The following is a 25,973-nucleotide window of genomic DNA, read 5'->3' on the forward strand; positions in this document are numbered from 1 at the left end:
ATTTTGTTTACTTTTTAAAATTGAAAAGGGTAGTGGATTTTCATGATATCTATTTAGGTCACTATTTTCTCATGTTATATTTTATAGACAAAATGACAGTAAAGATGTAAGATCCTAAAAAAAAAGTTTTCTTTTTTTTTTTCTTTCTTTTTTTTTTTAGAAAAGTAATATAACATTTTCCTTATTTTCAGAGATGTTGGTATATCCGATGTGTACCTAGATAGGATCATTAATAAGTTGTCCAATCAGCTGACGTCAGGGAACATTCAAACATCCATCAGGAAAAATGGCCTGTCTGCTCTCTCCGTCATCGGCAAGAGTCGTCAAGATGTCGTAGCTACCATTCTACCCCGACTCATCGATAGTTCGGTAATTAACTACAGTTTACCTAAAGGACAGACTTAAACGAATTTTGTAAATCAATATGTAATTCCTCCTCTTCCAATGTAATCAGTATAATCAATGAAGATATTGGATTTTTGACAGAGAAATCATTATGCATCTTTGAAATAGTAGAGGTAGAGCTGATTGTATCTTAGATGAGAAGACATTGTGCTTGAAAAACTGTGGTCTGGGCTCTAATTCAGTAATCCCAACTTTAATAACAACAGGCTTTAGAATTATCAGGTCAAAATCAATATTGGGACAGATTCATGGTATAAAGCTTAAAATTTTATTTCTGTATAGAACTTTATAAGTCATTGGAAAAACTGTGTGTAATACTATTTATCTTCAACTGTAAGTGTTTTTTTTATTGCCTTTGTCTTCACATTTAACCACTTAGAATAGAAAACCTTCAATTCAGAGGATAGAATTTTAAGACCTCTTCAAGATTCAAAAAATCTTTTGTTAGAGTCAGTTTTCATGGTGTTTTTTGATAAATGTTTTTTCTTAAATTGAAGTAAAATCTTTATTAGTTAAAATATTAAAACCATTTGTCAAAATCCTTCACATTTAGTATATTTAAATACTTAAAGAATACATTAATTTTCATCATTTATTGGTTAACAGTACATTGAAGAGATGAATCGATGTAATAAAACCATTGGTAAACAACATTTTTTTTATGTTTCAATATCTTACGGATTTAAAATAATTCTTAGGTGATTTATTTTACGGATGATCACAACGACAATAGCCAGAGAGAAATATCAGACAGTCCACTGTAGATGTCTTGTCTGTTTAAGATAATATCAAATGCTCAGAAACTTGTGAATGTTAATTCATTTCTGTTACATATATAAGTGGTAATATGTGATTTACTATAAATCAGTATTTAAATCTTATTCAGGTAAGATTCGATTTTTATACATTTGGTTTAAAAATCTAAAATCTTGTAAACTTTCTAAATTTCTATGTGTTTGAATTATCTGAGACATTTTCCTGTATCCGACCGCAGACTGACATCCGAGAGGAAGCCGCAGAAGCCTTAGCCGCCCTAACAGGAGTGACGAATAAGACAGAGTTGTGGAACTTGATGGAGGAGATGGGGCTACAGAAGACGTACAACAGCAAGGAGGATGAGGAGGAGGCTCTGAAGGCCCTTGCCATGAGGCTGGACGTCCCTTACAGACCGGACAGCTTCACAGATTGGATCGGGGACTGGATGGATGATATGCAGAGTCCAGCCATGTATGATGTGGAAGATGATCTGCAGGTGAGTGAAACAGACTTTGGATATCAGAAATTATTTAATTACCGTATATACTCGCCTATAAGTCGGTCCGCCTATAAGTCGGTTGTAATTTTTTTAGGTTATTTTGGAGTTATTTGCCGTTGTCCCGCTTATAAGTCGGTATAACTTTTTGCTAGAATCAGCTGACGATTTCAAATCAATGCTCTGATGTTTTAACCTGGTTTTTTAATTAATATGTATCGAAAATAAGCCGATATTCAATTTTAAATCATTGAAAAAAATAAGTAATGCAATTTTTGAAGAAAAAAAAATAAAATCATTAAAATAAGTTAATACTTGTACTTTATGCATAGTCTAAGAATACATAAATGATATAAAATATCCATACTTTATTCAACGATAATCGTCGGAAATGTTTATGAAACACTACATTTTTCCGTCCAAAACCAATCTTTTTATGAATCACCTATAAGTCGGACATAGAGTTGGAGACCAAAATTTAACTCCCAAAAAACCAACTTATAGGCGAGTATAAACGGTAAGGTAGTCCAATCCTCAGGTTCTGAAAATCAGCAGTCAAGTAATTAAAAATGCTTACAAAAGTGTTTCTGAATTAATTCACAAAGTAATGTGTTTTTACCCATGTATTTCTTTCATCATTATTCATCATTACAGTTAATCATATTATATACTAGGGAAAATTATCAAATCTCAAATATATTTTTAGGAAACATGAATGAAAATACTAGCTATGCATTTTCTAATTGCATATTGATCAAAATATACATTTTAGAATTAAAAAAAACTATAGGTATCCAGGCATTCAGGAAACAATTGCATGTTTTTTTATACTTAAAAGAAATTTTAGTTCTTGTGTTTTCTTTAACTGTTATATAACACATACTTGTATTGCAAAAGGCTAGTGTTATCACTGGAAGACATCACAGATGACTTCTAATTTCATATCATGCTAATAAACATAATGGTATTTAAGGCTAGATAAAAGGAAATTTGATTTCTCTAAAAATATATTTCTTTTGTACTTTTATGGGGTACAAATGTGAACTTTTTACAATACAGTTTTGAAGACCTGAAAGTACCATGAATCATATTGAGATGCTTGAAATGTAAATTGTTCCATAAAACGATTTCAATTTCAAGTTTACTTTCAAGATTTTTAAAGAAAATTAAAATAATAATTTTAAGAGTTATCCTTTCTGGCTGAGGATCAAATATCCTTAAAAGTTAATGTAAAAGATTATTTTCCTAAAGAAAAGGAGGTATCATGGAAAGGGGAGTCATTTATTGAATTTCTTTTAAAGAGTGTTTGGCATTTATTATTTCCAAGTCTGAATATGAGGAACTGTATCAACACAGTTAAATTTGAATGATACATGTAATACACATGTATTCTTGTAAAATATTTTTTAAAATTCTGCTTAATACCAACATATCAACAGCATCTGTAGGTAATCTGTAGAAGATTTAAGGGAGATATTCTGGTTGAAATGTCTCAACTGATATGTTATTTTAATTTTTCTTGTACAGCTGAATGATATAGAGAAGGCCTGGGGTGGCAGAGACAAAAGATGGAAGCCTGAGTCATTATACTTATCAGAATCTGTCAGCAGAGCTTCCAATCGACTCAAAGAGTTGTCCTTTATATCAGATAGATCTCGTAAGTTTATGTTTATCAGTGCTTAACAAGAAAGACAACTCTTCACATTTTGTCATGTTTTACTTACTGCGCGGTAGTATCCTTTATGTTATCACATCTTTTAAAGCAAATTTTGAGTAAGACTTTGAAAAAACAGTGCTTAGTAAGAGTCCTATATGTCTTATTAAGTCTCATATGAAAAATGCAGGTATGAAAATTGGGATTTTAGATAGACATGAATGAATTTCTGTCAGTCAGATGTGAGCTTTTTTTGCATCAGGATAAGTGAGGTATGTGTATGTTGATAACTATGATTACAGTATTAGAGGAGGAGAGGCTAAGTTTTCTAAGCTTTCAAAGTGAGGCTGAGGAGGATTCCCTCAGTGATATATCTGAAATTGAGGAGAATACAAATCCCTCCCAGGAACAACCCATGGGGCACCTGCAAGGTGGTATTGAACTGTGTGTAGGAAATCAGGTCCTGAGGATCCCAGAAAAACTCAGTCAGCTGCTACAAGACACGGATCCTAAAGGCATGTTCTCCCACATACATCATCCAGGCAATGAGAACTATGCCAAACAAATGTCTGTTATAGAACAGATACTGAGGGAGAATCCAGACTTCCATCTTAGTGACTTAGAGTTTGATAGTGACCTATCTGGTTTGACTCAGCCTGAGACTCAGGAGGGGCGAATGGGGACACAGGAGGATCAAACATGGAGGCAGGAGTGTCATACGTGGAGGTGGGAAGGTAATTCCCCACCACAGGGTAAACTGATTGATAGTAAGGGGTGGCAGAATTTGGAGAATGTTGTGAGCACCCAAGAACAGGGAGTTCAAGTGGAAAAAAGTGTAGAATTGACTAACATGAAAGACACGAATCTGCAGAAAAAGGAAAAATCAGCTGATGATCAGAAAGGAAAGGACCCTGGTATTCAATTTATAGTGTTGTGAGGTTTTGCTTCTGACAGATGCCTTTTCATGCAGGATTGGGCTTTTTTTAACAAGTAACCTGCTGCATGTGATAATTCTAGTCATTCTACCAGTGGTGCATGGACCTAGAAATTGTTACATTGTTGGAAGCTTCTGCCTTTGTATCTAACTTACCGTTGACCAGGTGTCCAGTGCCATATTGCATTTAATTTTATAGAAAACAATACTGATTTGACATCAGTGTAATTTTGCTGCTTTCTAACACAGTTGTTTATTTTTTCTGATGTTACTCTTCATTTAAAATCAGTAACTTTGGTTGTTGATTTATTTTGTTTGTGTATAAACTTGCATGCTGTTAGCCAGGAGACACCTTTTGTTAATCCTTAGTGCCATTAAGTGCCTCTTTCTTATCGAGAGTCTGGAATTTTGCTTTCATTGTTACTAATTAATTAATTGTCTTAGGTATTCACATTAAATCACAATTTTAAAAAAAGAAACACACAAAATGACTAAAATCCTTTATATTAATGATCTTACCTCTCAGATCAAAGATCAATTTGTATTTCCATTATTAGCAAAAGATTTTTTTGTTTAATACTTTTAATATTACACATGTATTTATTTTGATGTGTATTGTAGGTGGTTGGACCCCAGGAACCACAACCAGAACTAGAATGGATTTCAGGAATGAACTTGAGTGAGTATTGATACAACTCATAACTTACTGGTCTTTTGGTTTAACCAGAGGGTTAAAACTTAGAAAACTAGAGCTATCTATGCACAGCTATTCACAGATAAACCACTTGCTACATTTTTAAAATTCTATGCAGTCAATCAAACTTCATATGTTGATACATACTGATGAGAGCTATTCAACTGCATTGATATTTTTTGACCTTGACCTTTCCTTTGACCTTGACCTCACTTTTCTTAAATTAGTGTTTAGCTCAGTTTTAATGAAATCATTCAAAATATTTTTATCAAACTTCATATGCTGATACATACTGATGAGAGTTATTCAACTGCATCAATATTTTTTACCTTGACCTTTCCTTTGACCTTGACCTCACTTTTCTTAAATTAGTGTCAAACTTCATAAGCTGATACATACTGATGTAAGCTATTCAACTGCATATATATTTTTTTACTTTGACCTTTCCTTTGACCTTGACCTCACTTTTCTGTGTTTAACACAATTTTAAAGAAACCATTAATAATATTTTTATCAAACTATATATGCTAATACATACTGATGTAACCTTTTTAACTGCATCAACATTTTTTGACCTTGACCTTTCCTTTGACCTTAACTTCATTTATTTAAAATTAGTATTTAGCTCAGTTTTAAATAAAGCATTCAAAATATTTTTATCAAACTTAATATGTTGATACTTATTTGTGAGAACTATTCAACTGCATCAGAAACTTTTGACCTTTAACTTTCCTGTGACCTTGACCTCACTTTTCTTAAATTTGCATTTTGCTTAATTTTAAAGAAACCATTTAAGATATATTTATGTAAGCTTATGCACTTATACATAATTTGGTGAGAATTTATCATCTGTATCTAACTTTTTAGATTTCAATTTCAATTTTAAAGAAACTATTCAAGATATTCTCATCAAATTTCATACACTAATACAAATTTTCATGTTGCATTACTAATATACCCTCGGCGGGGCATTCACGTCCTATGGACATATTTCTAGTATTATTCTTTTTTAAATTAAAGGATAAAGTAAAATTCAAATGTAAGTGTTTTTATTTACTCATTAATTATGTAATGTTGTTTAAAATTTGCCAAAGTGATATTATATTGTTTGAAGGAAAAAAAATTGTCAGAAGACCAAGCTAGGTTACCTACATTTTTGGCATTAACTTTGGTAATGTGAAACCAATCTATATCTAAATGTTTTGTTGAAGATAACAGATAAAGACTATGCAATTCACTTGAGAGACCCAGAATTTAAAATCACAATGAACATTTCTAAACTATTTTTGCTTTCATTGTTCTTATTAAATGTCCTCATAGCCCTCATCAAGTCATTGTAATAATCAAAAATCTACAGATCATTGATAAACACTGGCCCCGTATTCAGTCTGTAAGTATATAGCAATTGTTAAAAGTTTATTTTTGTTGAGGTAATTCATTAAAACCTCTAATTTTTATTGAAAAAAATAATTATTTTTAATTGACACAAAAATATTTAACAATCATTCAAGATTATCAATGGTAAAGATATTTTAATGCCATTGAACTGGTCGGATTTGTTTGTCCAGGCAAATTACCCACAAATATAAGTATGTACCCTGTATAGTGTAATTCTCATGTTAAAGGGTTTTGTCAAGAGGAAGCGAGCATTGTTTTGGTTGACTTTGTCTTTACATAACAGGCAAATTACACAATTCAAATTCAAAATTGAATCTTTGTAACATTTTAAAATGATTCTAGATCAGACATTGTCAGCATCACAATAAGAATTATTTACAAAACTTCAGAGTTATGTAAACCAAAAAATCTAATATTTTAGCTACAAATAAGTACTAACTTCAGCTGAATTCTAATAAGGTTTTTTTTTTATGAATAATTTTTATCAGCATTTATGCGTAATGATTTTGCAAATAATATAATAGTAGGCTTTGGAATATTGTCCTTGCTGATGATATCCTTCAATTAGAGGTTTGAAGGACAATAAATCGAGGAAGATCAGCTGTTTAAAGTGACGCCCCTTCACCTTCCCTTTGTTGCTCAGGCAGAAGTGTGCCAAGGATTTGGGGAATAAATTTAAAGGATTATCCCAACTGTTAGAAATTTGACACAATATCAATATAATGGCTGTTAGATTGTCACATGTATTTGTTTCTGTGTATGTAACAGGATTTAGAGAGATTGATGGACTAAAAAAAGTATTTTAAGTATTTTTATAAACCTGCTTTTAATGTTTTTGAGTAAATTTTTAGGACAGGTAGTTTCTTAAAATCTGATAAAAGTATTTATTTCACTCTTATTTTCTCTGGAACTTAAAGCCATTGAGAAAAAAAAAATCTTGATGCTATCTTTAAAAATAGGACTAAATCCTATATCTCCTTTGTAACATTACACATATCAGACCAGAGCCCACCCCACGAATGGCCCCTATTACGTATTTACACTGACATATTACTCCGATTGACAATGTCTTCAAAGTGCTTGGATTTAAAGTGAGGGATTTGTTAGTCTGATGGTAAATGACTGATCTATCAAGGGTGATGATTGGGAATTTTGTGAGGAATTAGACAGGTGTGAAGGATGGAAAGTAAGGAGGAGGAGGAGGAATATTTACCTGTGTTTTTTGTTAAAATGTAAGTTTTATTGGCAAGGGTTGCAAATGTGTTGTACTCCTAAAATTATTTAGGAACCTCTATGTGGGATGTGAAACATGATTTTTTTTTAAAATCAATTTTTACATAGAGTAATGTGGTGTATTTTTTTGTGTATTTAAATTATAGGTAAGTCTTTTAATTAACCCATAGACAGTCTTTGATACTTTATTTAGCATTCTTATGAGAAGATTCCCATTTATATTTTAAACACTTTAAATCTAGCTACACTGAGTACTTTTTAACCAAGGAGCTGTGCAATTCATGATTTAACGTAGAACCTACGTTGTATGACGTCATATCGAGTAAATGAGTTTAGTCTGTCTTTTTAATGCTAGATCAATTATGATGTCATAATTAATTTAATGTTACTTTTTTCCCGTACTTTACGGCTTTAATCCAAGACTGTCTCATGTAATGAAGTTGCACAACTGTGATAATGTGAATGGCATGCAACTATTTTGAAGGAATGCAAAAATCCTAAGAAATCTAAATAGTACAATATCTTGATATGAAATGAGTCTGAGTCAAAGCTCTGTTAAAGATTGTGTGTATATTTTGTAATGTCTATCATGAAATGGCGTGCATTCCTTTTCATAATTATTTGTCAATTATTCATAATGGTTGGTGTATTAATAATAATGTTTCCCTTAAATATTATCTTTTTAAATAAAAAAATTTCATTTTTTGATAAATATTCTCATTGTAAATCTGAACGTAACCCCAAAACAGTCATTTAATAAAAAATCCTGTGTAAGTGCAAGAAGGTCAACAAAAGTATTGATAAATAGAGTGTCTCTCATTAGTTGCGGGGAAAGGTGTATATTTTAATTACTTTTTCTAATTATTTGGGTATGTTCTTCACCATATTAAAGATTGAAAACATTCTGACAAAGACTTTTGAAAAATATTTACAAATTTAGGTTGTAAATTGACTCAAAAAATATTGAGCACAATTGCCTATATTCGTTGAAATGTGGACTTAATCTTTTATGTCAATTGAATAAAAAAGAATTTATTCTTGAATAATATTGCTTAATATGGTTCAGTTAAGAAAGTCTATAAACGGCGATGTTTGAAGAAGTATTTTTGTGATTTTCTATATTCTCTTTATGACCAGTACACCTAAAAATGGCTGAAAATATGTAGTCCCAGTGTAAAATTATCATTCAAAATTGCACAGGCTGCACTACATTTAATGAAAAGGAAACGTACCATATATTTTTAACTGATTGATAAGCGAGTGCTAATTTATCATTTTGAAACGTTTGAAAATCTTGTGACAAAGACTTTTCCGACATAGGTTCTACCTTAAGATTTTTGTACAAATGTGTATTCAGTATGTTTTTTTTGGTATGTGTTTCATTTAAAGAAACATTTAGATATATGCATTTTCCTCATCAGAACAGTCCCATCAAGAAGAAGAGTTTTTAATTTTCTGTTCTGTGTTGTTACACTTTTTCTTGCACACCTAATATGTTAAATTTCTTTTGTAGAAATTTGAAAGAATCTGTAGACGGCCAGGGCCCACAGTCACCAAGGAGAATCAGTCGCGGAAGGTAACATTACATTTGAGTCTCAGAAAGAACATTTCTTATAATGAAACAATATCAGATAGATATTAGCATGATACTGGATATCGCTGATTCTCTAAGGTCATCAGTTAGTGAAGTAAAGGACTATTGCCTATTATTCCTTGTATTAAGATTCACAAACCATGTAAATTACATAATTTTATTCCATTTCATCATTCAAGTTCTGATAATCAAAATTATTACCTGTTTAAAATTTAAGTTTATTCCTATATATTAAGGTTTTTATTCTGTACTACGGTAAAATCATTCATTTTTGTGAAGGTTTAATTTTCATCATTTTCAAGGTATATGACGAGACCCACTATTTCATGTTCACCAAAAAATATGAAAATGTCATATACAAAACTACTCATCAATTCTATACCCACGAAATCAAATCCCCATGAACCCGTAGTTTTTCCTCAAATTACAAAAATTTGACCCCACAAAAATATGTGATTTTACAGTATACATTTAAAATTAAAAACTGTTTTTATGAAAAAGGGAATCTTTTGTATTATTACCAAATTTACTGTGAGTATGAAACATACTCAATACATGAAAACTTTGACAATATGGAAATGCTGACATCTTTCTCCCCTTTGTCAAATAGCAATGGTGTATACAAGTAAGCAGTCAAAGTTTCCACTTACAAAATGTCTCATATAAGAAAGTCGTCAAACATTCAACCCTTCAATATAATACCCAAATGTACAGTAGTTATCCTGATCTTTATGTAAGCATTCACTAAATGTTACAACCAAATGACACTGCAATATTGCTTATAAACTTACACTCTAAAGATTAATTTTTAGTGTATTATATACATGTACTCTATAAAAGATATTTTGAAAAGAAATAGGGATGGAAAGGTTGTCAATTAAATATTGGTTTTTGTAAATGAGAAAGATGATTACTTTATGAAATTTGAGCAGGAGTTTCAGGTTTGGTTGGTGAAAGAGGTGTTTGCCCAGTTAAATCAGAATGGGGTGTTTCCAAGCATTAACAGAGAGTCTGATTCAATGATTGTAACCATTACACTGTATTTAAAACTTCATCTCCAGCTAGAAACATCTAAGTACTGTTTACCTACATGTCTGTATCAGCGTCACCATATACGAATATATCGATAGGAGATTTGTTAAATTGATATATGATCTTGTTAATCTACACAGGTTGGATAAAGAGAACCTGATCTCCACTCAGAATGATGGGTAAAGTCTACTGCTATTAAAGTAGTCCATATTTCTTCTGGCTTTTTATTAACTATCTGTGGTATTATTCTGCTATAAACTTAGTTTTACCTCTAGCTATCTGTCTGTAAAACAAAGCTTAGATAGCCCCCCTTGTACACCCCCTCCCTTGTAATGCCATGTGAAATGTTTAAGATTTACATGCTTTATACATACATAATCTCCATTACCTGTATCAGTTTAAAGTGGTTAAATATGACAATATTGATGATCAGGTTACAATGTAAAGTAAAAATCAATTCTACCTTTTAACACCTTTGATTTGATTTGTGACAGAAAAGGGTCTACTTATAAATTTCTCTTCCTTATTTCGAACTATCTGTATTGTTCTTCATAATTCATAATTACATAATGGGAAAAGTTCAGAATAAATTATTGTTAACCTGTGAAAGCTAGCAAAACATAATCTAGAATCCATTACCTGGCCATCTCCCTATTTACCTTTCCTAATTACTTTCTACTTTAACTAATTTATCCAGGTACATGTGGTACAATATGACTGTGTGTAGTATTTATATTAACAGATTTTCTTTTTATTTGACCAACAGGCTATACTCATAGCATAGAGCTTTTTAACTCAAACTTTTAGTATTTATCTTTTTTTCATAGCTCTGGTCGCAGTTACAATTCAGAAATGGACGATTGGTAAACATTGATACAAAATCATGCTCAATGCACACTTGAAAAGTTAAAAAATGCACTTTGTTCAGGGGGAAAATGGTGCATTTTGATTTACTTTCTAATCTTCACAATTCTTTAATTTTCTTATTCCTGTTTGATTTGTAATTCACTTTCAACTCAAGAGGACAACAAAGCAAAACATCAGTGGGAAGCTAATTTAGACAAAAACCTTGCATGGGTGCTCGACCTTTTAACCCAAATCATATTTGGGACTGGTTTTTTCTCTAACAATCATATATACCTTTTTGAAAAAATTGCACTAGTTATAAACTATTAACTATGCTGCATTTGTGTTGAATGACCAAACAAAGGCAGAGGGGATAATATACCTAATTATTTTAGCTCGTATTTCATCTTTTATGAAGTGAAATTTGAGATATATATATGCTTTTTGTCTCAATACATAGAGATCTACCTACTCATAATCTTAAGAATCTAAATTAAAATCAATGACAATAAGACAAATCATTTTTGCCATAACTTTCTGATATTAAAACTATTTTTGTTAAATACTCACCTGAATAATTTATTCAGTTATTTTACTGTGATGATGTGTTCTTGGATGAAGCTAATTTAATTGTTATTCTTTAAATATCGTAAAGGTTTGACCCCCGTGACCCTCACCTATATAAATACTACAGAAACCAGTACAAGAGACCGGGCAGTGGCAGGCCCAGTAAGTACTTACTTCTAGTATATTGATATCTAATCAGCAACATATATTTTTATTCATGTTTATACTAAAATTCTATCAATCAAGAGGTCTTGCCAAGTACATAATGCATCCTTTAATAGCTTTCTTATATGAATAAAGAGCAGTTTTGAACTTTTAATTACGGTACTTATATATTTAAATCTTTTTTTGTGAACCCTTGTTTTTGTAGTTGTTGGAAAGCGAGGGGGAGCTCTCGATCGGTTTGGAAAATTTGGAGAAGATTCTGATGGCGAAGGACATCTGAGATCTCAGGGAGAGTTTGTTGATTCCAGTATCACTCAGGTAATTATTTACCTTGTCAGTAGGTAATAATTAACCACAGTTCAGTAGGTACTAATTAACCACAGTCAGTATCACTCAGATCATTATTTACCCTGTCAGTAGGTAATACTTAACCATAGTCAGTATCACTCAGGTTATTATTTACCCTGTCAGTAGGTAATAATTAACCACGGTCAGTATCACTCAGGTCATTATTTACCCTGTCAGTAGGTAATAATTAACCACAGTCAGTATCATTCAGGTAATTATTTACCCTGTCAGTAGGTAATAATTAACCACTGTCAGTATCACTCAGGTTATTATTTACCCTGTCAGTAGGTAATAATTAACCACTGCCAGTATCACTCATGTCATTATTTACCCTGTCAGTAGGTAATAATTAACCACAGTCAGCATCACTTAGGTAATTATTAATCACTGTGAGTAGGTAATAATTTTCAATGTTAGTATTTCATGGGTACATGTAATTATTGCTTACTGTTAGTATCCCTCAGGTGATTATTGCACTCTGTTAGTAACCATGCAGTTAATTATTGCCTACTCTCAGTATCATATTGGTAATTAATTTCCACTGTCTGTCACTCTGGTAATTATTAATTGATGTCCATATCTCAGGTAATTTATTGCTTACTATCAGTACATTGTATCACTTGGGTAATTTTGTAGACCACTGTCAGTGCCACATGGGTAGTCTATTCACTTGGGTAATTAATTTCAACTGTCCATATCATTCAAGTAATTACTGCTCACTTTCAATATCATGTTCGTATTATTGCTCAATGTCAGTTTCATTTGGCAGCAATCAACTTCACTGAAGTAATTATTTATCTCAGTAAGTATTATTCTTAACTTGAAGTATCATTTCTTTGTCTGCAGTCAGTAATTCTTGTGTAATTTTTGTAAGGAGTCAGTAGATGTGTCACATAAGTAATATTGTAATTACAACCCCAGTCAACATTTTAAGGTATTCCCTATGGTCAGCATTATTAAATTAATTATTGTCCAGTGGGCATAACCTGGGTAGAGAGTATTGTCCAGTCATCTTCACTCTTGGAAAATTATTAACTCTGTCAATTAAAGAATGGTAATTATTGCCTATTCTACAACAGTTATCACAAAGATTAAAGAGATGCTGCAGCCATTATTTTCCAATAACTCACATACGTCATCAGCAAATTATCAATAACTTTCCTCTAATTTTTACAGATTTTATGACTGCCTTTCAGACTTAGGACATTACTACAGATTCTATGACTGTCTTCCAGACTGAGGACATTACTACAGATTCTGTGACTGTCTTTCAGACTGAGGACATTACTACAGATTCTGTGACCGTCTTTCAGACTGAGGACATTACAACAGATTCTATGACTGACTTTCATTACTACAGATTCTATGTCTTTCAGCCTGAGGACATTACTACAGATTCTATGAGTGCCCAGGACTCTGGCATTGGGGGAGAACTCTCTGAGTCTGTCACTTCAAGGTCAAGTAAAGGTCAACTAGTGAGTTCCCATCCCTCCTTTATGTCGTCAGAGAGGAGCCAAGGACATCCAAGCAAGGGTACATAGTTAATTTTTTTCAATTTATTTCCCCTCTTCAGTCATATTACATGCTCATTTGATTTAATTTTTTTTACAACATACCACCCTCTTTTTGGAGTATAGCCATTACTCTCTGGTCTGTATGATTTTATTGACTTGATCTCTTACAGGGGTTGGTAGGAAGCGTTCTAAGCTGTCAGATTGGAGCAGGACACAGCTGTCTCCAGTAAAATCCAGCAGTTCTCTACACAAATCTGCCATGTCTACTCCTAGATTCAGTATGTACCTTTTCCTCTTCACTCTCTTTTCCTACTGAGGGTACTACTTCCGAAAAAGTGGAAAACTATTATGTGAAAAATAACATAAATGTCACAAAATTAATAAATCTGATTTTTTTGTGGAAAATAATGGGGGTGGGGGGGGTGGGGTGGCAAAGGCAAAAGATTGCATGTATTTCAGTAATGGAAATAAGTTGGGACATTCCTATGGTTCATGAAAATATGAATCAAGATACATACAATTGAACTCCGGTATCTCGAACACGGATATCTCGAATACCATGGATATGTCGAAGTCATTTTGAAGTCCCAACTACTTATTCCTTAAGATTTTATCCTGGATGTCTCGAATCCTTGGTTATATTGAAGTAATTTCTTGATCCCCTCAAGTTTGAGATAATGAGGTTTGACTGTATTTCAGTGTGTTCTGTTCATTCTTTTCAGGCAGAGATTGGCAGAAATTTTTTAACACTCCAACTGCCCAAGAAAGGAAGCGCATGGATATGGTTAAGAAAGATTTCACAGAGGGAAAAGTGAAGCATCCTATATCAGCAACCATTAACTACATCTCAGATGACCTTCCAATGTTACCTGGAGAGGCAGGGCTCAGGTAAAGCATATGATTTGACACTCAGTTACGGTCAGGTTAACCATATGTTGCGAATTGGCATTTACATAAATTTGCAAATAGTCAAAAATTTATAAGATAATTAGATAATAGGCTGGGAAGAGACTTTTATAGAACTTTTAATTTTTTTTTCAAATTTGAATGGTAGGTTACTACACAGAGTTAAAGTTGGAGAGAAAATGGATGAAAGTAAACATGAACAGAGGCATCAAGTGGAAGCCATTCCAGGAAAGCTGAGCTCACAGACAAAGAACGAGTAAGTCAATGTTCTGGTCCAATCACAGACAAAGAATGAGTAAGTCAATGTTCTTGTCCAATCACAGACAAAGAACGAGTAAGTCAATGTTCTGGTCCAATCACAGACAAAGAACGAGTAAGTCAATGTTCTGCTCCAATCACAGACAAGTAAGTCAATGTTTTAGTCCAATCACAGATAAGTAAGTCAATGTTCTGGTCCAATCACAGACAAAGAATGAGTAATTTAATGTTCTAGTCTAATCAGACAAAGAACGAGTAAGTCAATGTTCTGGTCCAATCACAGACAAGTCAATGTTTTGGTCCAATCACAGACAAAGAATGAGTATATTAATGTTCTGGTCCAATCACAGACAAAGTATGAGTAAGTCAATGTTTTGGTCCAATCACAGACAAGTCAATGTTTTAGTCCAATCACAGATAAGTAAGTCAATGCTCTGGTCCAATCACAGACAAAGAACGAGTAAGTCAATGTTCTAGTCCAATCACAGACAAGTCAATGTTCTTGTCCAATCACAGATAAGTAGGTCAATGTTCTGGTCCAATCACAGACAAAGAACGAGTAAGTCAATGTTCTAGTCCAATCACAGACAAGTCAATGTTTTGGTCCAATCACAGATAAGTAAGTCAATGTTCTAGTCCAATCACAGACAAGTAAGTCAATGTTTTGGTCCAATCACAGATAAGTAAGTCAGTGTTCTGGTCCAATCACAGACAAAGAATGAGTAATTTAATGTTCTAGTCTAATCACAGACAAGTCAATGTTTTGGTCCAATCACAGATAAGTAAGTCAATGTTCTGGTCCAGTCACTGACAAAGAATGAGTAAGTTAATGTTCTGGTCCTAATAACATTTTACTCTGTGTCAAGTGTGACATGGACAAAGTACACTTTTTCTTTCTCATTAATGAGCCATTTTTTCTATCAATATTCTGTAGAAACCGTGGCCAGGCACAATATGGCATCCTGAGTATGCAGTGGATCACAGACATTCCTGTTTCAAACGCTCCCAATGTATCCACCCCTCGATTTCAACCCAGATCTGACGCAGGTTCATCATTGTCTCAGGTCACTGAGAGGTCACAGGATGTTCACACTGTGAAATCCATGGGCAGAGAGACGTCACGTCTTCCAAGGCTTGCTCAAAAATATTCCAAAATTAACGTATCCAGGTAATTTTTTTGAAAATAAAATTAACACAATGAATAAAAATATACCAAAACCTGCTCTAGCAATCCACTGTATTCAGCAACTTCCTCTGTAATTTAATATCCTCCTAATGAAGTTCTTATTAATATATCTGCATTAAGTGACTACCTGTTTAACAAGACCAGTGATCATAATCTTACTTCCCATTATCATAGAAACTGTATTGAAAGACTTCATGAAAATTAATTTTTGGGAGATTTTTTTATTTTAAGAGTATATACGGTAAAACACGCTTATAACAAAGTGCCAGGGAGGGACAATTTTGCTTCATTATAAACATAATTTGTTACGTCCATTAAGTGCACAATATATTTTAAAGTCACAGGGAATGAAAATAACTTTACTCTAAGTGTTGCTGGAAGAAAATATGCACTAGTATCCCACTTTAATTTGCAATTACGATAAGCCGATAGCACACATTTCTTATATCTTGGAACATGGAACTGTGAAAGTTATGGAACACACAGTTATCAAATAGGGCCTTCAAAAAATTCCCCTCGATAGATCCCTTATAAGATTAAACTGTGTTTATTTATACTATGTGTATACAAATTTTATTTCTCTGTTTTAGCAGAGAAAAATCAAGAAGAGATACAGATGATGAGTCCTTTTATTTACCCACAATTCCTGGTGCCTACACTCCTGATTTCGTGTGGGAACACCCCCTGCCACCCCCACCTCCCCGTGAATCCAGGACAAATATAGCATCCATCAAAAAACAGCAAGAAGAATACTGCAAATACTATAAAATGATAAAACATAACATGCAGAAATATACCTCTGTAAGTATACAGACTTATCTCCCTTTATTTCTCTTTTTTTTTTTTCTTTTTTTTTTTTTTTTGAGCATTTCAAACCGTATGCCTGTATTTCATTCTGCATGAGTAAAATATTAAAACTTGTTAGTATGAATCTCTATATGAGATAAATGTAAAAAAAAAAAAAAAGATACCTTAGTTTGCCACTGTCTTGTGTAAAATTTTATGGAATATCACAGACAGACTATAATCTATTTAAATATCCCGTTTTTTGAGCTTTATTAATGGTACATTTGAATCGTGATGTTTTAAGGAATGTTTTAAAAACAATTCTTGCTTAACGTAGAACCTACTTTGTATGACATCATATCAAGTAAACCAGTTTAGACCGTCTTTTTTATGCTAGATCCATTATGACGTCATAATTAATTTAATGTTACTTTTCCCCGTACTTTCTCCAAGACTGCCTCTTAATTGTAGGGTAAGTCAGGGTAATTTCGACCACCCTTTAATTTCGACCAAAGGAAAACAACACTACACAAAGATCTACGGAAGGTTGAGACAAGTTTAATTTATTCGGAATTATAGAAAACTATTCTTCAAATTGTGTGTCCTAGTGTAATTATTCATCGCAAATATGGCTTGATCAGTGATATAAAAAATATTTTTACTATTATTTATGTCTCCAGTTTGACGTCCGAAGTCCCCGTCTTCAGTGCGCTTGATTTGATCAAGGAAATGCAAGAGAGACAACTCGTACAACCTCTTTTTAAGTTTAACCTTGTTCAACAGTCTACAGCACGAATTAAATTAAAATTGTTTTATTTTTTTTTGGAATATCTTTAAGTTGCAGAATTTTACCAATTCATCTTGGATTTCTCTCAAAATGCACAAGAAACGTCCATTTGATTTTGGTCGAAATTACCCCTACTGATTTTAAGGACGCGGGGTAAATTGACCACTTTTTCTGAAATATGTGTAAGTTGTCTTTAACAGCTGTTTAAAGCAATGCAGAGTTAGATCTTCCAAAAAAAAAATGATTATTCTGTATTTGTACAATATTATCTACATATAACCTTTTATTAAAAAAAATATGTCAGATTAATTAACATATACATGCCTAGCTACATGTATATAATTATATTTTGCGGGCCGTTCACAAGAGTGCATCACTGATCGACGTGCAAGAGAACACGGAGTCGGCACTGGCTATGAAATAACACATGACGAGAGCAATCCAAGTTTGCAAACCCGTCAAATTAACAAAAGAGAGAATGCAGGCAATACTAAATGTATGTAAAAAAAAAAAAATCAGGTTTTTGTAATTTTTTTTTTCCTTATTACGAATGCCTAAACTTTAGCGGATAAGACTGAGGCTATCGAAAACCAACGAACCGGTCGTATTAAGATCGTATCACACAGTCCAGGTACACAAATCCAAATAGTACCCAAAATATCGGAACAACACACCAAAAGAACCACAACAATCTTGAAGCCAAAAAAAAAAAAAAAAAAAAAAAAAAAAAAAAAAAAAAAAAAAAAAAAACACTATGATGTTTCACGTTATTAATGATTTGTTTGAGTTTGGGTTTTTTCCGGGGGGGGGGGGGGGGGGGGGGGGGGGGGGGATTTAAGAGGACTTTGCTTCTGTAAATCTTTATTTAATTGACTTGATCAAATTTTTCAGGACCTATCTCTTTTAAGAATTAAAAAACACGTAAAATACGTAATACAACGCATTCCAAATGAATGTGTAAATGGTAAAAATTAGTGAAGAAAAATATACGCAATTCTACTGCTATGCTCAAACCTAATACATATATATACAATCTGAATGATTCTGTTGTGAAAAGACGGTATTAAAAAAATCTCTTTTGGGTTGGACATATCAAAAATCATATCAAAGAAATTATTTGTGGAATCTGAGAAGATTTTATCTATTTGCATAACTATATATATCACAATTTTAAAATATAGAGTTTGCGAATTAAAAGCAGAATTTAGAATAAAGAATAAGAATTTAGATGTCCATAAGACAGCATTGAAAAGCTTAAGTAACCCCACCCATTTCTTTACTGTATGGATACTAGTACTTATCCATTTTAATCTTTTTATTGATAGAGATAGATACATGTATTTTCTAAATAAGGCAATATAGTTTCTCGGACCATAAACTTTGAATAAAATGCGACAGTTACAGTTTACTTGCATTGCAGGGATTTTTTTACCCTTTGATTCCAGGGGCCGGGGCCGTCAAGATTGGGAAAAATAGCGATATTTGGTTGAAATTGGGAAAAATATCTTCATACAAATAAATAGGAAAAAACAAGCAAAAGTCAAATATTTAATCATTTTTCTTATTTTTTATAGTATAAAGCTGGCTTAAACCAACTATAGTGATATGAAATAATAGCATGGCTGTTGAAGTTCAGAAGCTTAAAAATGGCAAAGCCGCAGGGTATGATAACATCGTAAATGAACATATTTATACATTGTCATCTTTTTTACCTTTATGTAAGAAGTTCTTAAGAAATAAGGTATCATTTTAAAAGTTTTATCGGGATGTAAATACGGGTTGGTCATGTGATCAAATCCCATAAAGCCCGAAGGGCTTTATGGTAGATTTGATCACATGCCAACCCGTATTTACATCCCAATAAAACTTTTAAATGATACCTTATTACTTATATTTACATTTGTGACTGATTTATAACAGATAGTAAGGTACTAAAGTTTTAAACCCATAAATGATTTATTTTTTTCAAAACTCAACGGTATAACTTGAATGTGTTGAACACGTCGATCACTTATGACGTCACTATGAAATTACGTAGATCGTTGATGACTAAACAATCAATTTATGGTCACATGACGAACGTGTTTTACACAGGTGTAAAAACGCCTTGTTCAAATAGTGTTATATAAGGGAAAACATTTGCAAATGTAAATATTTTAAAATAACATTTGATAGTGGGTTTGTTCCAGATGAGTGGTTAATCGGTATTGTTTGACCAATTTATAAGAATATAAGAGCGATTCAACCCAGCCTGAAAATTACCGTCTTAGGCAAACTGGAGAGACTGACATGATGCACGTTTATGTTTTAGATAACTATCCCGACTTTAATTTTTAAACATCGATCCCGCTTTAAAAAGTATGCATGCAAACATCCGTAGTATTCTGAATAACTTCTCGGAAGCCCTCGGATGGCTCGTACATCGCACATAGAGAACATAAACACCTTTTTGTCATTATTGTATTTTAATAATTTACAACTTAATACTTTTTTCATATTGGGAATTTTTAGGTATGATTTTGGGAAAAACATGCACTTTTCAGCATTGGGAATGGGGCCGAATTTTGGCCCCAGAGAGACCCTAAAAAAATCCCTGCATTGCAAGAGTTATCTTTCTTTTTGATGTTTGTTGTGGTCAAAATTACCCCGAGGCCGGTCGAAATTAACCCATACAACATGCTTACTTATTTTTTAACCAATTCATTATTTTTTATGCAATTTTAACTCCTAAAGCAGAAAAATATGAAGAAAAAATCAATCTCAATTACTTTGAATCTTTTTTAAACTAGTACATTTGAAAACAGTCTTGTTTTGTGGATTGAAAGCCACAAATCAGCAAAAGTGGTCGAAATTACCCCACTCTACCCTAATGAAGTTACACAACTGTGAATGGTATGCAACTATTTTGAAGGAAAACAAAAAAACCTAAGAAATTTAAATAGTACAATATCTTGATAAAAATGTCTCCGGGTCAAAGATCTGTTAAATATTGTGTGTAAATTTTGTAATGTCTATCATGAAATGACGTACATTCCCTTTCATAATTATTTGTTAATTATTCATAATGTAATGTTTCCTGTAAAATATCTTTTTAAATAAAAAAAATTACATTTTTTGATAAATATTTAGATTGTAAATCTGAACGCAACTGCAAAACAGTCATTTAATAAATAAATCCTGTGTTAGTGCAGAAAGGTCAACAAAAGAAGTATTGATAAATAGAGTGTCTCTCATTCGTTTGTGGGGAAAGGTATATATTTTAATCACTTTTTGTAATTATTTGGGTATCTTCTTCACCATATTTAAGAAATAAATAACAAGTTTAAAAACTTCAATGGGAATTGAAGTGGGTCGGTCACGTGATCAAATCCTGTGAAGGCCGAAGGCCTTCTCAGAAGATTTGATCACGTACCGACCCACTTCAATTCCCATTGAAGTTTTTAAACTTGTTATTTATTACTTATATATACATTTGAGACGGACAATCGAATGTAATCGAATATAAATATTGCACTAACTGCACGTCGTAGATTTTGACTAATTACGCTAGGTGTAAATCGGCTTGAAAAGCGGTTACGCTTCAAATTCATCTGGCAAAGGATTCTGTTTTGAAGGGATTATTCTTTGAAAGGCTACTTGTGATCAATTATAGTGAGCATATTGGTGTCTTGGAATTTTTGTATTCATAAGAACCCATATTCGATGTTTAAAAACACAAGAAACACGTCCGATGTTTGATAATAAAAAGTTGGAGGAATTGCGGTCGGAAAGGGATGGATGGAGACACTTGTCCGGACCAGATAACTTGAAATCAAGTGCAAAATTTGATCAAAACAAAAAATCTACGATTTCAGTAAGGCATATTTATTAATTTATGATGTTGACATGGAGACACTGGCAACAGCTTACATTGTTAAGACAACGTCACAACGATCTCGATGATGGAGGTGTGCCTACCGAACTTCCAAAGTGCAGTGTTTGTCAGCTGTTTGTGGCGTGATTGCATTACATTGATATTTTTCAACAGATTTTCAAATTTATTGTGAGTGAAGTTTAATGAAGAAAAATTATAGCATTCAGAGGTCTGCGAGAAAAATAAGGGTAAACGTAGAGACTATGCAGCTCAGACATGAAACTTATAACACGTAGTTTTCTATCATTCTCTATGTAAAATCGATCAAGAACTGTATTAAATACTCGTTTACATTGTAAATAAAATGATTATTATTTTACTTGCGTATTTTGTACATTTTTATGCATGAAAAACATGCTATATTGCTTAGTGGAGTAAGTCTTTTTATGTAGATATTACTGCGCTGTGTGATTAGGTCAAGTAATGACCTATGACCTTCGAAAAACTTCATACAGGTATGAAGATATTTGCTTTCTGCATGTTTATATAATAGAGAGATACCACAAATGTATATATTAAAGATTGAAAACATTCTGACAAAGACTTTTGAAAAATATATACAAATTTAGGTGGTAAATTGACTAAAAAAATATTGAGCACATTTGCCTATATTCGTTGAAATGTGGACTTAATCTTTTATGTCAATTGAATAAAAAATAATTTATTCTTGAATAATATTGCTTAATACGGTTCAATTGATAAAGTCTATAAAAGACGATGTTTGAAGAAGTATTGTTGTGATTTTCTATATTCTCATTATGACCAGTACCCCTAAAAATGACTGAAAATATGTAGTCGCAGTGTAAAATTATCATTCCAAGTTGCACAGGCTGCACTACATTTAATTACAAGGAAACATACCATATATTTTTATCTGATTGACAAGCGAGTGCTAATTTATCATTTTGAAAAGTTTGAAAATCTTGTGACAAAGACTTTTCCGACATAGGTTCTACCTTAAGGTAGGTCACGGGTTTGCTTTTGTCATCAATTTTGGTACACAATTTCAACAATTCGAGTGGTTGTTTTGTATACATTTGATTATGACGTCAGTTACGTCACAAAGGCGACATTGCGTTGTTTCCTGTATAGTTCTCTGAAAATAACTTGAAGTTCATAAATAGTCTACTGGTACGAATCAAGTAGATTAATTCAAAGTGCATGCTATTGTACGTAAACCTTGTACATGTATGAACCAAGATCGGGTATTATTAAATGACAGTCTGAATTCTGATGTGATTTATGTGTAATGTCTTAGAACAACTTAATACGATAACAAATGAAAGGAATAATTTATATTGTAAGTGTTAGTAAACTGCTAAAAGTCAATCAAAATGAGTCAGCGTAAAAGTTATGGTATGCAAAAAGAAAATTATCGTAAATCTCTTAGCCAAAAGCTTGAAGGGTTCTATGTGCTCACGTAATTTGCACCTCAAAGGGAAGAGCGTACATGTATTACACCATGATTGCCAGGGCGAAACTTCTTCAGGATGGAATCAATCCTCAACACTAAAAACGGACGAAATTTAACTAAAGTAGATGTATTTTCCTGATTTTATTATTATTATTTCAATCATCATAATTATTATTTGTTTATTCTGTATTTGAATCTCGTGTAGTCACTATGTATATGCAGGCTAACAAATTGTGAAATGCTTTTAAAATAAATTTAAACAAACACCCGGACTATCAGACCTATATGACACTGTAAACAATTTACAAGTATCAAGTACATTTTTTTCTATATAAGAAAAGCTCTCTGTGTATAAGCCAGTTGCAAGTGTTTTACATTTTGCGTATGGAAATTTGATTGAGAGAATTCGAAATTAAGTAATGTTTGAGAGTTAGTGCTATAAACCAGCTTGCGACTCATATAGAAAGAACATTGCCGGTAACATGCCCCCCCCCCCCATTTTTCTCAGTATTGGGATGTTTTTTCTTCACCGTTTTCGAATGAAGTGATCAAATTCATGTGTTATGCCTGAAATTTTACTGAGCATGAACATCCTAAAATTATATATGAATTAATATTTTATCACTCGCCATGTTGTCGCTGCATGTTAATTCTAATACACAAGAAATGTTTAATATATATTGTTCATTCTAACTTTGTGGGCAGAATATGAATTTCACAATACTAGTGTAAATAAGTTGCTGGTCATCCTAATATGTTTCTGCAATAAGTGAGTTGATGAATAAAATTACATTTTGCAACTATATGTCACCTTTTAGATCTTGCATATTTCAAATGTAAAGATATTTATACTCATATGTAAACGTGATTACGTTCAACACATGACATTGTAGTCATAAATAATGCCATAAATGCAACATTTTGGCAATATAAAAGCAAACCTTGAAATTATTTAGCAAAAAAACTAGCGAGAAGATGTTGATTTTTTTGTCTCAGTAGTTTTAATTTTACCTCATCTGGATATTTTGAAATTCCTGACTTATTCGTCTACATCTTTAAAAAGTTATCCAACCTTTTTTAAAGAAACTCTTTCCGCAAAATTGGCTTAAAAACGTCATTTTTCTATACATTTCAATAGTAAAGCGTAAAAATAGTACTAAAAACTACATGTATACCGCATTTACAGTTAATACAGCATTAAAACTACGTAGACAAATTTAATAAAAATTGCGCCAGATAAAATGCTATAAATTCTAGGGAACATTATATCAAATTTTCAGGATATGTTTTCTCCTAAGAATTTTTAAGCAGTAAACCCGCGACCTACCTTAATTATCTCAATTCATATGATCGTATCTCCTCAATATAATCTTTAATAATGATTATTGTCTGTGAATAAAAAAAAAATTGAGCGAGTATATAACTTGATATTACAAAGCATTGGGAATGTGTTCCTGCAGGGTTTGCGATATCTGTCCAACATTTCTCTTGCCGATTATATCCATATGTCAGATAAGGCAAACACCCACCTTATAGATATTATTGATCAAGATTGGCTCTGCAGTTCTATTATATGTGCTTTATACCAGCCTTAAAATCAAACTCCATACAGTGTCAATTCTCTGGGACTGCTTTCCCTACGAATATTGATATGGAGTTGTAGCGTAACGTAATACTGAGCTGTCTAGAGTTTGCCTTAAAATACATGTACTTTCAAAAATTTCCGGAAGGTAAAGTTTGAACTTTTAACTTTTTAAGTTTAATATGTACCAAAGTCAGTAAATTATATTCAGTATATTCATTGTGATAATATTTCTTTGCAGAATGTGCCATCACTACCCAAGGTAGACATAAAGCAAGCTATACCCACCTCTAAGCTACAGAAAAGTTTAACAAAGATGTCCAAGTTGTCTAGAGGTCCGAGTCTGTTCTTCCCCAAAATCACACTAAATCAGCTGATATCCTCCACATGATGATCAGAGGCCCCGGGAGTGAGATTTCCCTTAGCCACTTTCTTTTACATACTTGATTTACTTCAAAGTTTCAAGAGAACATTATATTTCTCTAGATCTCTAAGTTACATTGTTATATTTTTTTCATGTCCATTTTTATTGTATCAGGCTTTTCATTGCTTTGTAAAATCCATGTTTTCTTTAGACACCAGGAATGAGGTAGAAAATTGTTGTAAAAGCTGCTTTTTTTCAAATTCTTGCTTACAACAAAAGAAAAGAAAAGAAGTTACACAGCATTCCCAATTTCAATATGAATACTAACTATACACTTTACATAACTATAGAGAAAGTCAAATCATAGAATGCTTCTTTGTTATATAGGACACTTGAAATCTGTTTTTCAGGTATGTTTAATTGTTATTAAATTATGTTTGTTGACTATTTGTATTTTTCTTTTCCATCATCTTTGTACCTATTGGCTGCTTTACCAAAGCAATTGCTAAATCTACTTGCATGTGACCTACTTTTATAAGTGGACTACTTCTTAAGGAGCTTCGGATCCATTTTTTTGAGTCAATAAATAATTTTCTCCTACCAAGTAATTAAAGTATATGTAACTGTGGTTTAAAATTTAGTGATCAGCCATGGAAGTAACTCTCTAGGCAACCTAACATTATTTCATCCATTATTAATCTGTATAGATGATACATGTACCGGTACACCCATTACCAACAAAGAGAGAAAAGGAAAAGTTTGTTCTAAATGCAATGCCTCAGAAAATGAAAATAACTATTAGAATGCTAAAAACTGTGCCCTTGAAATCTTGAAATTTCATTTGTTGATTTACATGATACAGTGAACAGTATTTATACAAATTGAAGAATTTCTTTCAAGAATACATACAGACTTGAATGAAAACTACTTAGTATGTTGGGAATTAGCTAGATTGTGGTAGGTACTTGAAGTGGTTTGATCAGTTTGAAATGAAAATGGGTTGGTTAAGTTTTTTGTAAATACTCAAAGCACATAATGAGCTGAAAGTAGTGCATTAGACTATGATACAAACATTGACCTAATGAGTGGCATTTTCGGAGTGAAAAGGGAAAATGCAGAACTCTTAATTAAACTTTACAAA

General features: G+C 32.4%; 1 protein-coding gene across 6 annotated transcripts in view; it reads left to right on the forward strand.

Moving 5' to 3' along the window:
• Positions 1-25,234, forward strand: part of LOC133178950 (uncharacterized) — a 50,339-nt gene extending 25,105 nt beyond the window's left edge. For 2 of the 6 annotated variants that reach the window (XM_061313600.1, XM_061313605.1), the window contains 16 exons: positions 192-369; positions 1,400-1,657; positions 3,185-3,314; positions 4,867-4,924; positions 9,084-9,146; positions 10,337-10,375; positions 11,024-11,059; positions 11,698-11,771; positions 11,980-12,092; positions 13,499-13,655; positions 13,807-13,914; positions 14,359-14,524; positions 14,691-14,798; positions 15,735-15,968; positions 16,577-16,787; positions 24,710-25,234. In XM_061313600.1, the coding sequence (XP_061169584.1) occupies positions 192-369; positions 1,400-1,657; positions 3,185-3,314; positions 4,867-4,924; positions 9,084-9,146; positions 10,337-10,375; positions 11,024-11,059; positions 11,698-11,771; positions 11,980-12,092; positions 13,499-13,655; positions 13,807-13,914; positions 14,359-14,524; positions 14,691-14,798; positions 15,735-15,968; positions 16,577-16,787; positions 24,710-24,859 (2,083 nt within the window). In that variant the 3' untranslated portion in view covers positions 24,860-25,234. The remainder of the gene's footprint in view (positions 1-191; positions 370-1,399; positions 1,658-3,184; positions 3,315-4,866; positions 4,925-9,083; positions 9,147-10,336; positions 10,376-11,023; positions 11,060-11,697; positions 11,772-11,979; positions 12,093-13,498; positions 13,656-13,806; positions 13,915-14,358; positions 14,525-14,690; positions 14,799-15,734; positions 15,969-16,576; positions 16,788-24,709) is intronic. The other 4 variants (XM_061313601.1, XM_061313602.1, XM_061313603.1 and 1 more) reach the window with 4 other exon arrangements.
• The last annotated feature ends 739 nt before the right edge of the window (positions 25,235-25,973 follow it).

Source organism: Saccostrea echinata, unplaced genomic scaffold, assembly GCF_033153115.1.
Source record: "Saccostrea echinata isolate AGI-Se365-2 ecotype Australia unplaced genomic scaffold, CSIRO_AGI_Sech_v1 ptg000004l, whole genome shotgun sequence".
NCBI classification, from domain to species: Eukaryota; Metazoa; Mollusca; class Bivalvia; order Ostreida; family Ostreidae; genus Saccostrea; species Saccostrea echinata.